Source organism: Triticum dicoccoides, chromosome 1A (assembly GCF_002162155.2).
Source record: "Triticum dicoccoides isolate Atlit2015 ecotype Zavitan chromosome 1A, WEW_v2.0, whole genome shotgun sequence".
Taxonomy (NCBI): Eukaryota; Viridiplantae; Streptophyta; class Magnoliopsida; order Poales; family Poaceae; genus Triticum; species Triticum dicoccoides.
In genome coordinates this window covers 59,703,226-59,718,804 of record NC_041380.1, presented here as the reverse complement: position 1 = coordinate 59,718,804, position 15,579 = coordinate 59,703,226, and the positions used below count along the sequence as shown (strand labels likewise).

At 50.0% G+C, this 15,579-nt stretch overlaps 2 protein-coding genes across 2 annotated transcripts in view; both read left to right on the top strand.

The window, feature by feature from the left end:
• The window catches only part of LOC119362789, a 5,963-nt gene extending 961 nt beyond the window's left edge, over positions 1-5,002 (top strand). Inside the window, exons 2-6 of the mRNA XM_037628055.1 lie at positions 1-765; positions 1,646-2,110; positions 2,259-3,287; positions 3,474-3,627; positions 3,740-5,002. The exon at positions 1-765 is cut by the window's left edge and continues 3 nt beyond it. Of these exons, the coding sequence (XP_037483952.1) occupies positions 1-765; positions 1,646-2,110; positions 2,259-3,287; positions 3,474-3,627; positions 3,740-4,707 (3,381 nt within the window). The 3' untranslated portion in view covers positions 4,708-5,002. The remainder of the gene's footprint in view (positions 766-1,645; positions 2,111-2,258; positions 3,288-3,473; positions 3,628-3,739) is intronic.
• Positions 5,003-14,535: 9,533 nt separating this feature from the next.
• LOC119364078 lies at positions 14,536-15,244 on the top strand. The gene has a single exon (XM_037629514.1). The coding sequence runs from the start codon at positions 14,547-14,549 to the stop codon at positions 15,000-15,002; it is 456 nt and encodes a 151-aa protein (XP_037485411.1). The 5' UTR covers positions 14,536-14,546; the 3' UTR covers positions 15,003-15,244.
• The last annotated feature ends 335 nt before the right edge of the window (positions 15,245-15,579 follow it).

Genomic DNA, 15,579 nt, shown 5'->3' with positions numbered 1-15,579 from the left:
GACCCGGACCCCGGCGCCGTCTCCCCCCGCGCCGCCGCCGCCGTCCTCCTCCACCTCCTCCTCACCCACCCCTCCCACCCGCCGCGATGGGACGACCTCCTCCGCCCGCTCGCGCTGCTCCACGACCGCCTGGCGCTCCTCGCCACCGAGGACCCGCCCGTCGCCGCGCTCGCCGCCTCCTGCTTCGAGCTCGCCTGGCGCGCCGGGGCCCCGGGGCGCGACGCGCTCGTCGCCCAGACCCTGCCGTACCTCTTCTCCCAGGCGCTCACCTCCGGCTCCAACGCCAGGCCGCTCCTCCGCCGCCTCTTCGCCCTCCGCGAGGCGCTGCACCTGCTCGACTACACCGACGAGAGCATCTCGGACTTCAAGGTGCTCCTGCTGCGCTGCTTCGTGTCCCCCCACTTCCTCAAGGCCGAGGAAGGGAGGAAGCTCCTCGCGCTGGTGCTCGGGGTCAGCGAGGGGCTCGCCAGGGAGGGGCTGGAGTTCATAAGGGCCCAGGTGGGGATGATGCGAGGGAGGCGGGCGGCCGTGGTCGCCTACGGCGAGGTGGTGTTCAGAGCGTGGAAGGACGGAGGGTGGGTCAGAGGGGAGATTGGGGAAGGGTTTCTGCAGGGGATGGTCGAGGCAGCTGTCCATGCCGCTGACAAGGAGGTGGCCAAGGCTGCCAGGAGGATACTTTGGGCGTTCGTCGAGCAGAAGGCAGTGGCTGGAGTTGAGAAGTTGGTCTTCAGGCTGTCCGAGCCTGTGCTGTTCCGGTCATTGCAGGTGCGTGCATTGTCTTGCTCTTCTCTGATGGGTGGTGGAACTATATGTGGCTAGTGTTGATACAAACTCGAATTGGTACCTGAGGGAAGCGAGTATGTATAATACTAATAATCACTTGAAAAATGCTTGCTCTGCTGTTGATGAAATCACAATTCAAGTGATTTGGTGATGAATTATAATACTACAATTACAATGATTCGCTTAGGAAAGGTGCAAGAATGTCAAGAGTCAGGCAGTGGGCTATACTAAAATGCCTGGTCCTAGTAGTGTTAGCAGAGCTTCAAAGTACTTGCTGACATAACAAACAAATAAACAAAAAGGTTTAACTCACATGACTGTAAACTTGAAAAACATCCACAATTTCACACAACTTTATAACATGATATCTTAGCCTCTTAGTGTTTGTATCTCATGTTAGCTTGTTAATCTTCTCACAAGGGAGAGTCTACACAATGATCAGGTTTTTTGACAAAATGAAATTTGTCAGTACTGTGATACTCTAGCTAACAGTATGAGAGAAACATTAATGCATACTTAACAGTATCTGACTCTATATAGGTAGAATATCATGTATACTGTTGCCTTCAAATAACTCATCCACACTCCAAAAGCTGCATAGCTGGTCATCACTGTTGGTGCTCTACGTATGAGAGAAACATTACAACCTGTCATCTTATTAGAACATTGGCCAAGTTTACTAAATTCAATGGATTACTTCAAGTTTAGTTTGTACTCAGGAAGTTGTAATCACTTCTCCCGTTTCACTTTTAACATGTACTCCCTCTGTAAACTAATATAAGAGCATTTAGATAACTATTAATATAAGAGCATTTAAGTTTAGACATTCTTATGGTTATATCAAGCGTCTACTTTGTGACAGGTTGCAAACTCTAATGTTCGCTGTAATGCTTTACATCTTCTACTGGATTTATTTCCCCTTGAAGACCCAGATGTGACAAAGGATGTCAATGATCCTCTGTTAGAGAAGCAGTTCTTCCTTCTAGACAAACTTCTCATGGATGACTGCCCAGAAATACGGGCAGTCACAGTTGAAGGAATTTGCCGTATTCTTAACCAGTTTTGGGAAGTTATTCCATCGCCAACCATTTCAAAAAAATTGAGTAAAATTGTTGATGACATGTCCAAAGATTCTTGCAACGAAGTTCGTCTATCAACACTGAATGGTCTGATATACTTGCTTGACAATCCACAAAGTCATGACATACTGAAAGTGCTACTTCCAAGATTAAGCGATATGGTTTCTGATCCTGCTTTATCTGTCAGAGCTGCTGCTGTAGATCTCCTGTTAGCTGTTCGTGATCTTCGATCTTTCCAGTACAATAAGGTACGGTACATAGTTATCGCATGCATATCTTGGTTTACACTGTAGCCCAACTGACCTTTGCATTTACAGAATTTTCAATTTGAGCACATAGGCCAGTGTATATTTGGATATTTCTGGGTAGGATTTTAATACACACTTTTCTGTTCAGGTTGTTGGTTTGGGTACTCTATTATCTTCACTTGCGGATGATCATCCCCGTGTTGCTAAAAAAATCACAGAGCTTCTCATCCCTTCTTACTTTCCATCTAAGTTGCCTTTGAAAGAAGCATGTGCTCGCTGCATTGCACTCATAAAGAGATCACCGGCAGCTGGGGCAAGGTTCTGTGAATTTGCTCTGTCTGAAGGATCATCCCCGCGGTCTCTTGTTGAGTTTATCAAAGTCTCTATTACTCTGGCATTGTCACCATCAGGATTGAACTCAGCGCAGACTGATGGTCTTGTTATTGCTTCCGCCAAACTAATAAAAAGCTTATCTGATGAAGGCTCTAGTTTGGTTGCTTTGAGAGAGTACTTTACAAATGCTAAACTGAAGCTGCTCTTTAAAACTGCAGTTTCTGGTGGTGCCCAGGCTGCTCTTCTCAGCATGGTGCCAGCGATATCACCTGATCTATGTGTGTTACATATCGAATGCATGAACATAATTGTGAATGCTGCTGTGACTTCCAAGCAGGAAGAATGTCAAGAAGCATTGCTGGCAGCACATAAGCTAGTACATTTGAGTGGCCGTTCTGATGAAATGTTTGAAGAATTGACTAATATTTTGCAATCTAAAGCCTCTTATTTTTCTGGGATGCATGGACTTGAACCTCCATCGTGCCCTGTGGCATCTACAAAGAGGAAGAAAGGGAAGTCGCTTAAGAAAACACCAGCAAGATATGACGATGTGGATGGAAATAGGTCATCCACATCAGTAATCCTGAGTAATGAAGAACTTACTGCTGTAGGGGGAGCAGCATGGCAGCTCAATGAAATACTAAAAGCAGAGGAAATGAGAGCTGCTTTTCTGCATTCTTATGCAGAAATTGCATTTTCTTCTCTGAAGGTCATTTCTCAAGTGTACATTGAGCAATGCCTACATTTTGAATCTCTAGACCTCTCTCCAGTGTTTGCTTATTTGAGTTTGGCTACATATAGTGCTCTTCAGGATGTTGATCAAACAGACATGAGCTGCTCTGAGGTGAGTCCATTCGCACAGTGCCACCACACCTATTATCTTGTTGATAAACCGTACTTATCTGGTAGGCATCAATAGGAACAAAACCATGATTCGTTGATTGCACTACTGTTATCTTAGATAGCTTTCCATAGATCTATGTGTATCTAATATTTTGCCAGTCTAATTGTAACTTTCATCTTGTGTCAGTCGACAGTTGTCAACCAGTCACTGGACCATCTGCTGAGATGCTATGACAGATTTGTAAATGGATCTGTTACTGTTTCCACTGACTCAACGTCAACATTGAACAAGAATAAGAAATCTGCAGAACATGAACATCAGCAGCATGTCACCCCTGAAGGTACGGCTACACCAAACCCATACAAACTTGTTATGTGGTAACCCTCTTTAAATTGAATCGTTTATTCGTCAACTCAACCGATTATCTGATGTTCTGATAGCATTTTGTACAGGAAGTCCAGCAGAAGGCACAATAAATGTGATTATGCTTGGCACTTCAATTCTTAAGTTCATTGTCGATACGACAACCATCAAGCTGGTCAATGAGAGTAAAGTAAGATGTGTGGGATTTGCATCATCTTACACAAAATATGCAGTATCAGCCATGAAAAGGCACAGTGAGGGCTCATCTTTCAATGGGGACGATCTGAAAGACATACTGATCCTTACACGAAGCTCCTTCACTTACGCAGCCAAGCTGCTTCATTTGGTGCTAGCAAGCTCAACCGAGTCGTCGAGTCCCCCAGAGGAGGCCTTCCTCCTTGCCAATAATCTTCTTGATCTTGTACCTGCTGTCGAATCATTTGCAGGCCCGAGATTTGCTCTCACATTAGTTTCAGTCGTAAAACAGTGGCTGCCAGTCCTGATATTGGGCCTTGGATGCCGCTGGTTGATCGGGCCAGAAAGTGAGATGGCTAACAAGACGTGCAACTTGGGTGACTCCGACTTACCACTGTGGGTTGCTGCTCTGGCCAAAAACGAGCTGTTTGAGGCTGAGGAACCCAGGGAGGATGATCAGAGCGAGCAGGGGAACGAGCACGAGGAGTCGCCGTCGTCCAGAAAGCTAGCAGAAACGATGGTGACCCTGCTGAGGAAAGGAAGCCCTAAAATCCTGGATTCTGTGGGTGGCATTTTGCTTTCCAACCTCCAGTTGGCGCTGCAGAGAGCGGAGCATGGCATCGTCTTAGGCTTGGCACGCTTTGTTTGTGACAAGCTGCTTGGGAGCAGCAGCAGCAGCTCGTCAGCCTCTCAGAACCTGCAGCTCACTCGTGATTCTCTGCGCGAGAGCTTCTTTGAGATCGACAGGCATTGCAAGGAGGATGGCAGAGTTGACGATGAATGTTCAAGGCAGCAGCTGGAGAGTGCAAAAGTATTGATATCCTCAGTCCTCCCCTATGATGCATGCAGTCAGACGAGCTGACTGATACCGTGAGAAGTTAGTTGACCTGGCAAGCACGTATGTACTCCCTTCGTTCGGAATTACTTGCCTTGGATATGGATGTATCTAGAACTAAAATACATCTAGATACATCCATTTTTGCGACAAGTAATTCCGAATGGAGGGAGTGCCACTTAGAAATCGGTGTTTCTGAGAGAATTTCTGTGTACATATATGGCAGTTGGTTTCTTTATTCGAGACCCAGCTATCCTTTCACTTAGCCTCAGTTCACCTCCTCCATCTTTGAAAAGTGCTATGATAATTTCTTGCACTTAGAGATTATCAAGGATCAAAACAGGAAGGGACCTGGCGGGCCAACACCAGCTATAAATAAGCAATAATCCTAGACGCACGGATTATTACGGAGTTGTTACGAACTTTTCTCTCTAACTAATCTATCTCCTCCTTGATTTCAGGCGGATGGGGCCCATCCCCCCCCTTCTCCAATCCCAAGCTCCCCCTTCTCCAATCCCAAGCTCTCACGTTTGCGTAGTTTGTGAATCATGTAATCCTTCTCTCCATGTGTCTAGCATTACTCTACTCATAAATAAGCCTCGAGACCAAAGGAAGAGGGGCAGCTTTGTAACGCCCTTGATGCGGCTATATCTCCCACGTGTCGAAGCACGACTTAGAGGCATAACCGCATTGAAAGCAATGTCGCAAGTGAGGTAATCTTCACATAACCCATGTAATAAAATAAGGGAAGAAGTTACATAGTTGGCTTATAATCGCCACTTCACACAATTACATGAATAAAGCATTACATCATCCAAATACAATCAAGGTCCGACTACGGAACCAAAATAAAAGAAGAACCCCAAATGCGACAAGGTCCCCGATCGACCCCAACTGGGCTCCACTATTGATCAACTAGAACGACACACCATAAAGGACAAGATCTTCAACGAGCTCCTCCTGAGCTTGGTTGCGTCAACTGCACGGTCTCATCGGCACCTGCAAGCCGGTTTTTGGAAGTATCTGTGAGCCACGGGGACTCAGCAATCTCGCACCCTCGCGATCAAGACTATTTAAGCTTATGGGTAAGGTAAAGGTATGAGGTGGAGCTGCAGCAAGCGACTAGCATATATGGTGGCTAACATGTTCGCAAAAGAGAGCGAGAAGAGAAGGCAAAGCACGGTCGATAAAAATATGATCAAGAAGTGATCCTAGAACAACCTACGTCAAGCATAACTCCAACACCGTGTTCACTTCCCAGACTCCGCCGGAAAGAGACCATCACGGTTACACACGCGGTTGACTCATTTTAATTAAGTTAAGGTTCAAGTTTTCTGCAACCGGACGTTAACAAATTCCCATCTGCCCATAACCGCGGGCACGACTTTCGTAAGTTCAAATCCCTGCAGGGGTGTCCCAACTTAGCCCATCACAAGCTCTCACGGTCAACGAAGGAATGGACCTCCTCCCGAGACATTCCGATCAGACTCGGTATCCCGGTTCTACAAGACATCCTCGACAATGGTAAAACAAGTCCAGCAAGACCGCCCGATGCGCCGACATCCTGATGGGAGCTGCACATATCTCGTTCTCAGGGCAACACCGGATAAGCAATCCGTACCACTAAAACCAGCCCTCGAGTTTCCCCGAGGTGGCGCTGCAAGGGGCTCTAGTTTGGACCAACACTTAGACAAGCACTGACCCGGGGGGGGGGGGGTTAAAATAAAGATGACCCTTGGGCTGGCCTAACCCAAGGGAAAAAAGGCTAGGTGACAAATGGTAAAACCAATGTTGGGCCTTGCTGGAGGAGTTTTATTCAAAGCGAACTGTCAAGGGGTTCCCATTATAACCCAACCGCGTAAGGAACGCAAAATCCGGGAACATAACACCGATATGACGGAAACTAGGGCGGCAAGAGTGGAACAAAACACTAGGCATAAGGCCGAGCCTTCCACCCTTTACCAAGTATATAGATGCATTAATTAAATAAGAGATATTGTGATATCCCAACAAGTAAACATGTTCCAACAAGGAACAACATCTCCATGTTCCAACAAGGAACAAGCTTCAATCTTTACCTGCAACTAACAACGCTATAAGAGGGGCTGAGCAAAGCGGTAACATAGCCAAACAACGGTTTGCTAGGACAAGGTGGGTTAGAGGCTTGGTTCAACAATATGGGAGGCATGATAAGCAAGTGGTAGGTATCGCAGCATAGGCATAGCAAAAGAGCGAGCAACTAGCAAGCAAAGATAGAAGTGATTTCAAGGGTATGGTCATCTTGCCTGAAATCCCGCAAGGAAGAAGAACGAGTCCCTGAAGAAGACAAACAGACGTAGTCGAACGGTTCCTCACAAACGCGACGTTATCGGAACTAGCCCGAAGAAGCAACACCGGAAAGGAGCAAACAACATAGTAAACAACCATCACATAAGCATGACACGATGCGCAAACAAGTATGATGCATGTTCGGTTTAATGAGGCATGGCATGGCAAAGTGCACAAACAGCCCTGCAAATTAAGTGGAGCTCAATATGCAACTCCGTTGCACATTAACGAAACACCACATTCAAGTTATTTAGTTCGATCTCGTTTATGTACCCCACAATATTAAATGTTGTTAAGCATGTCAAGAGGTGAAACATAAAGGGATTATCTATCTAAACAATTTAAATGGGGCCGGATATAGCAAACAACAAATCCGATAAATCCCCATATGCATTAGTAAATTAATGCAAACAACAATTTTAAACATTCAAAAGTTGTTAACATGATGCGGATGACATGTTCAAGTTTTATGCAAGTTTTATTAAAAGTTGACAGGATAAGAGATGAGGCATTTGACATCATGGCGGAAACAAAAGGGGTGCCACGGCGACGATAACGAAAACGGTGCCACTGCAACGTTCCAGTTCCAGTAACTCGATTGAGATACCGATGCAAAGGAGAAGTGTGCGGATGCATGCAAAAGATGGTGGGGCACTCCCGGATACCGGGTGTCCCATGAGTCGACGACGGTGATAAGGCAAAAGAGGGGCAACGTGCACCAACAATTCGGGCACGGAGCAAGCATGGGCATCTCAAACAACATGCATTCATTCTCGGAAGGTCGTCTCGGCGGTTATACCTTCGAAGCGTGCAAACGAGACGGTTCGAGTTCGTCGAGGGATGTAGTCGTTCCGCGATGGTAGAAGAAGTAGTGGTACAGTTGGTCCTCGGCGGTAGTGGTACACGTTCGTTTTAAAGAGGTACTTGACGCATCCGAGGTTTCCAAAGGCGACGGTAGTGGAACTTGGTGAATCCGAGTTCTTCGAAGGTCGTCATTGAACTTGGTCAAAAAAACACGGCGTGGGTAGACGTTCACTCGACGGTCCTTGGCAACGGTCACCGTACATGGTTCGTAGACGTTCGGGTCTTCCGTAGAGGTACTCAACGCACTCCGGGTGTGTAGTCGACACGGTTCGTAGATGAACTTGGCGGGTCCTCAACGTCCTGGTACTTGGCGTTCGGAGCGGTGGTCGTTCATGTGCCGTAAGTCGTGGTACTTGCCGATCTTGGTGAATCCAAGTGTCTCGATGGCGGCCATGGTACTCCTTGATTTGGAGGGTCTTGACAACGACAAGAGGGGCCAGAGGTTGTGCACGACGGCAACGAGAGCTTTAGTGGCATGCAGCGCACGGCGGCGATGCTTGGGTTCCATGGAGGGGCACAGAGGCAAGCAGGAAACGAGGCAGGGGCGACGTGGGAGGAAGCAGGGGTGCCGGACGCGCGTGGAGAGGCTCGAGGTCGAGCTCCTGGTTCCGGCGAACTCCGAACGGAGCGGCATGGACCTGTTGGCTTGCTCCGGCGTGGTGGCGAGGACGTGGTGGCGGCGTCGAGGTACGGGGCCCCGCTGGAAGAAGGAGTGGAGGGGCTCAGGCATGAGCTCCTGCTCGAGGAAGACGACGGGGAGGCAGTAGAGCAGGGTGAGGTCAGCCTGATTCGGAGTTGAATGGCAGCAAGACGGCGGCGGCTGCAGGCATCCATGGCCTTGACGAGGAAGCAGACGATGCAGCGGGGCGACGAGGATGGATGGCGCCGGCGTAGAAGAGGAAGGAGGGCGGCGCTTGGCGTCCCCGGCGATGCGGTGGCCTCCTGGCGATGCAGCGGACTCCTGGTCGCCGTAGAGGAAGCAGAGGGCGGCGCTCGTCGAAGACGGGGAGGCGGCAGCGAGGCGGCGACACGGGGGCCTGCTGGACGGGCGCGAGGAAGGAGGCGCGCGGGGGAGTTTCTTTCCCTGGAGCAAGATGGGGCGCGAGCGTCATGGCCCAAGAGAGAGGCTGCTGGGGAGAGGAGAGCAGCGCGTGTGGGGAGGAGATGGGATCGGGATCCCTGGTACGATGCGTGTGTGTGGCGGCACAGGGAGAACGAGGGAGAGGGAGATGGGATCGGGCGATGCTGGTCTCTGGCGGCGCGAGCAGGGAGACGAGAGAGATGGGGATCGGGCCAGGGGGAGGGTTAGGTTAGGAATAGGTGGGCTTTGGCCTTGGGCCGGCCCAGTAGAGAGGGAGGGGCTGCCCTAGAGAGGCCGGCGGCTGGACCTCTCTCTTCCCTCTCCAACTCTCTTTCCTTCATAATTTTTATAGAATAGGAAAAAGAACTTAGAAGAAAAGAATGGAAGGGTAGGAGTGGAATACCCACACGTGACATATTTTCCTCGAGACAGAAAAGTACAGAGAATTAAAGAAAAAAGGAGAGAGAGAGTTTAGAATAAACAAATTCAAATAAGTTTGAATAACCCTCAAACTATTTGAATTTGGAAGCAATTTAAATGGAGAGCAAAAGAGATGAGATAACAAAGGCATTGGGAATTTATGTTGCATGTGTGTTAAAGGTAATTCCAAATTATTGGAATATTTTATTATAGCTCCCTAATATTGGGAGGATATGTTATGAAGAGAATCACCACGTGAATTCCCTCGATTTAAAAGGACCGAAGATCCATGCAATTTATTTAGTGAGTTTTAAAACGGGTTGCATGATGACAATGCACATGATGCAATGATGAATGCAAAGAACCAAATAAATCACACGACGAGACCTGGAAACCCTAGAAGGCAACTGAAGCTCCGGTCTTGAGGCGTTACAAGCTTCTACTTCAAGCGCCAATACAATTGAATCGAACCCTAGTCTTAGCCTACATTAGATTGGATCTAAGACATCCCATCTAGACCAACCACCTTAAACCCAGCGACTCCACCTCAAAGTCGTTGGACCATTATATTGTACTTGCTGATATATTACCGATATAATTTCAAACAAGCAGGATTAGGGTTCTTAATTGCATTGCAAGGACCCAAACCTGGGTTAAACGGCAACCTCTTTGTCCATTTGATAACTTGAGATCATGTCCCACTGTCATACAAATCGAATCGATGTACATTATTGCACAGTTGTTCGGGTACTTTGCGAAACACCATCGACTAAGGGGACCTTGCTTTCATGCTTCCTTGTATGTTGAAATGTGGTCGTTTTTGTTGTGCCGATTGAGCAATACATTGATAACCATGCAACTTTATTGAGAAGCTTCGGTGTGGCCACGAGCCCTGAGACCACTTTGCACAAAAGTTTAGTTGTGTTTATTCGATGTGTGGACATTGATCTTCCTATGATCATGGAGTTGTTACCAGCTATAACTACAACCTTTCCGATGCGATACCCGGGGCTACTGCTTATGATTTACAGGTTGCATGGAGTGTACTTTCATTTCGTCATTGAAAAAATTGCGAAGAAGTTTATTGGGTGGTTGATGAAGTATTTTATATTTCCTCCGTCCCATAATATAAGAGCGTTTTTAACACTACATTAGTGTAAAAAACACTCTTATATTATGGAACGGAGGGAGTAATTATCAGGTGTTGCACTCTTGTGGAATCCATCCTCATTGGGCGATATTTTACCACCTAACTATGCTCGTCCTTCCTAAGAGCATCTCCAGCCGCGTCCCCAACAGGTCCTCCTCAGGCGTTTTTGCCGCACCGGCATCAAAAAAACGGCCCAGTCGCGTCCCCAGAACCCCTTTTTCGCCGGCTCGGGCCAAAACTGGTGCCGGCGGACCCAGGCCGAACCCGGCGCCCTGGGGCGCTTGGGGAGCCGGCACAAGCGAAAAAGGCGCCTGGGTCCGCCCTGGCGGCGACCCGAGGGCCTTTTCCCGCCGTTTCTTGACGCTTTTCCCTCGTATCCCTCCCGCTCGCTCGCCTTCCTCCCGCCATTCCCTCCCTTTCTCCCGCCAAACCCCCTCCCGCTCGCCTTCCAGTCGCCGCCATGCCGCCGAAGAAGTACGCCATGCCGCGCGCGGCGGCAACCACGACTGGCACCGTGGCCCAACCGAAGCAGAGGAAGCCGAGGGCGCCGCCATTGAAGCCACCGGGCATGTCGAACGCTGAGTGGAGGGTGGAAGTTCAGCGACGCGACGCAGTCACCGCCGACCGGCGGAACAGGGCCATCGCCAAGAAGGCCCGCGACAACGCGGCGCGCGCGGCTCATCGGTCGACCATGCGGGGATGATGAATCCACCTGTCGTCAGCCACGCCCAGTACGCGCCCTGGGGACAGCAAGGCGTCGGATCTCCATGGGGATCGTCGTCGCCCGGCTACGCCGACGGCGACGCGCACGGTGGGTTCAACCCAAACATGACCTTCCTCCATGGCCACCCCGCGACGCGCACACCCTCGCTCGCCTTCGTCGGCGTGCAGTACCCTCCGTACAACTACTCGCCGCCCGCCTACGCGTCCACACCGACGCCCCATCTCCGCCGTGGACCGCTGCCCTTCTCGCACCTCGGGGACACCGACGACACAGGAGCCGACATGGACGACATCATCGCGACAGGATCGACCGCGGCCGCCGCGTCTCCCGGGTTCGCCACCCAGGACGAGGTAGTGGATCTCAACGGCGACATGGAGGCCGAGCTCGGCTACGTCTACGGCGAGGACGCGCACGAAGCGCAGGAACCCGAGGAGGAGGAGGAGGACAAGAAGGAGGAGGAGGAGGAGGAGCCGGCTCCTGATCCGACGAAGGGGCGCCAGAAGAAGAAGCGGGCGGCTAGGCCAGGCGAACCGCGCATCAAGTGGACGTCCAAGGAGGAGGAATGCCTCGCCGAAGCATGGAAAGTTGTCTACCTCGACCCAACCACCGGCACGAACCAGAGCTTCGAGACGTATTGGGACCGCATCAAGGCCGAGTTTGACGAGCGGAAGCTCGTTGACCCCTACTTCAAAGGCGTCTACATGCAGCGCGACTCCAAGGCGATGGCGAACCATTGGGGGCGTATCCAGGGGGCGTGCAACAAATGACGTGGAATCGTGGAGGAGGTCGCGGCTCGCCCGGAGAGCGGTGCCAGCGTTGAGGATCAGGTACGCACACCGTTCGCCCGCATCTCTTCGTCGTCTACGCCCGCCGCCCGCCAACTGTTTGTTCCTCCGCGCAGTTGCTGCGCATGTTCATCATGTATCGGCGCGACAACCTCGAAGCCGACTTCAAGTACCTCCACGTCTACAAGCGCATTGACAAGTGCGAGAAGTGGGCGGAAGTCCGACGTACCCTCGACAAGGCCAAGGAGACATACAAGCCGGACGCGACGACTCCGGGCGCGTCAGAGGGGCGGCCGGACGGTCACAAATTGGCAAAGAAGGGGAAAAACGTCGACGCGGCAACCGCGCGAGTGCAGGAGTCCATCGAGCATTGCCTCGCCGACGCCCAGGCCCGGGCCGTCCTACGTGAAGAGAAGACCGAGGCGCGGTGGTCGTCGCTGATGACGAACAACGCCATCAAGCTCGACCTGCTCCGGACCAACGTCGCCGCGAAGAAGAGGAACACCCACATGGCTTTTCTGATGGGCGGGGCGGACATGCTCCAGAGCAACGACGAGCAGCTCACGGCGTGGTACATGGCGGAGCGCGGCCTCATCCTGAACCAGATGCAGACGGCAACGCCGACGACGCTAGCTCCCGCGCCCATGGCCACACAGATGCCAAGCCCGAACGACGCCTCTACATCGCCGCCCAGCAGTACCGAGGCCGCGCCGACACAGCCCAGCACCGAAGCAGCTCCGACACCGCCGAGCCCGCGCACGCCGACTCCGCCAACGCCTGGAGCTGACCCCGCCGAGTGATTCGTTGCGCACGCGAACTTGCGGCGTGCGGCGCTCTGTTTTTTGTAACGCCAGACTACGTCCGATCGCCGGATTTGTGGCGTCTTTTATGAGCGGAAACGACCTAGTTCAAATTTCTCGCATCCTGGGCCGGCGCTTGGGGGCGTGACTGGGAGCTAGGTCGCCCCCAGGGGCCGAACTAGCGCCGTCACGCTCCCAGGCCGCTCTATTTAGGCGCCCTGGGGGGCCGAACGGCTGGAGATGCCCTAAGGGAACGACCAAAGCCATCATCAATCTTCTAAGGCCTTTTCTATGGTTGGTTCATACAAGGATTCGAGAGGGCAATGCAAAGTCAAATGGATCTTGTTTGCCACCCAACAAACTTGGGGGAGTTGGGGATCCTTGGCATTAAAAAAATTGTGAGGGCCCTCCATCTTAGGTGGTTGTGGCTTGAACAGACAAAACCGACCAAGGTGTGGGTTGGCATGGGAACCCTGTGTGATATGGTCGACATGGATCATTTCTACAAGTGCACTACCATCACAATTAGAGACGGGAAGTTGACAAAATTTTGACATGTGCCATGACTTAATGGGGAAGCCTAAAGAGATAGCTCCCTCAATTTTTAATTAGTCCAAGCTTAAGAACAAAACATCATTGAGGCTCTTATGGGAGATGAATGGATCAACAAGATTGACATATCAGCAAGATTGGATGTGAAGCACATCATGGAGTTTTTCTCCCTTTGGGATCTTCTTAATGAGGTACACCTAAATAATGAAGTTCCGGTCTCCCGGATGCCATACTTTGGAAGCTCATTGCCTCGGGCTCCTGCTCATCGAAATCTGTGTACAAGGCCCAGTTTGAGGGGCTCACTCCGACAGTCATGAAATCAGCAGTTTGGAACAATTGTTCGTCCCCAAAAGTCAAGTTCTTCGTGTGGCTAATCTTTCAAAATAAAAGTTGTATAGCTAACCGCCTTCATAGCCAGAGTTTGCCAAACTGTGGGCTATTGAAGTTGTGCAATAGGGTGTCGGAGCCTGCTGCACACCTCATGTTTTGTTGCCGGTTCTCAATCTGTATTTGGTGTGATATTGGCTTCGCCTTGAGTACGCATCTTTGGAGGATTGGGCCAACTTGCAAACTTCTAGCTAAAGGTGATCGTCCGTCACACACCATGGCCATCGGATAAAAGCGTTGATGTCGTTGCAAATGCTCATCTCCTGGCAAATCTGGAACGAGAGTAACGCATGGATTTTTTATTTTATTTTTTTGCAATGTCTACTCTTTGCACTCAACTATTCTTGCCACGGTAAATAACGAGGCTTCATGTGGAGCATTGCCGTGCAAAGTATTCGAGATCAATCATGTTCCAAAAGTTTTTGCCTCTGTTTAAATAAAACGATGTGTGAGAGCACACATGTTTATGGAGTTTTGGGGATTTTCAAAGCTTATACCACATGCACCGCATGAAAATGGAATTTCAAGCACCGAAATTCAAGCAACGATCATAGTAAACCTTAGAAGCAACGAGTTGGCACCACCTCATCACCTCATAAAAAGGCTACCCAAGCTCTCAAAGGAAACCTTACAAGGAACGGAACACCCATCCTGGACGCCTCTCCTTGCATGGCATGCACTCCAAGCAACACAAAAATTGTACTCATCATAGGGCCACCAAATAATCCAAACTTGGGACACTCCACATTTGTTTGTGCCACTAGTAAGTGCATGCATGGCACTCGTCGTGCTCGTAAGACTAGCTCTGTGGCTTCTGGGCTCCTGCCTGGAGCTTGCCGCCCTAGTGCTCTTCCGGGGCCTCGCCCTCCTCGCCGTCGCCGCCGTCGACCTGGTCAGGCTGCCGGGGCAGGCGGCAGACGCGGCGCTCAACGCGACCAAGGGCGTGCTCGAAGCGGCGGTCGAGTTCGTCTTCGGCCTAGTTTGGGACGTGGCGGTGGCCGTCGTCTCGGCGTTTCTCGAGTCGCTCTGGAGCGCGGTGGCCGGCACGGTGGAGTTCGCCGCGTCTACGGTTGTGGAGCTCATGGAGGCAGCACGGGACGGCAGCGAGGAGGCGGCCAAAGCGCTGACGGAGGCGCTGGAGGGCGCGGCGGATGCGGTGGCCGGCACGCTGGTGAAGCTCGCGGAGAACTACACGGATGCTCTTGTGCACCTCTTGCAAAACCTCGTCTGATGGTACGACATAATGCATATGCCAGGCCACTCATGTATTGTACATAGATATAGATGTCATTTGCTTTGGCACTCGCCTAATTTTTCAAGGAGTAAGGTGCAAATATTCTTTATTTTTTTCTTTTGGGTCGCAATATTCATATTTTCACGTGTGTTTGAGACATTGTGATCGTTTCATAGTTTCCGGGTACTCTGACACGTAATCTGTTGTAGTACGATCTGCAAGTTAGTTCCTTTCCATTTTTCCTGCATTCTTCTAGTAATCTTTGTTTCACTTTTATCTTTTAAAAAATGAAGTAGGTAAATTAAAACTTTTATGTATATTTTCGTGCATTTCTATAAATCTTCACAAATTTTGGAAACGGCTTGCCTATTTAAAAATAATAACCATGCATTTCGGAAAATCTTCATGCAATGTTTTTAAAAATCACTCAATTTGAAAAGTGTTCACGTAATTTGAAGAAAAACGCGCATTTTGAAAAAATAATTCTGCATAACTGTGAAATGTTTGCTTTATTTTAATATGTCCATACAATAAACAAAAGTGTTTGGATATTTTTAAAAGTATTAAAACATCT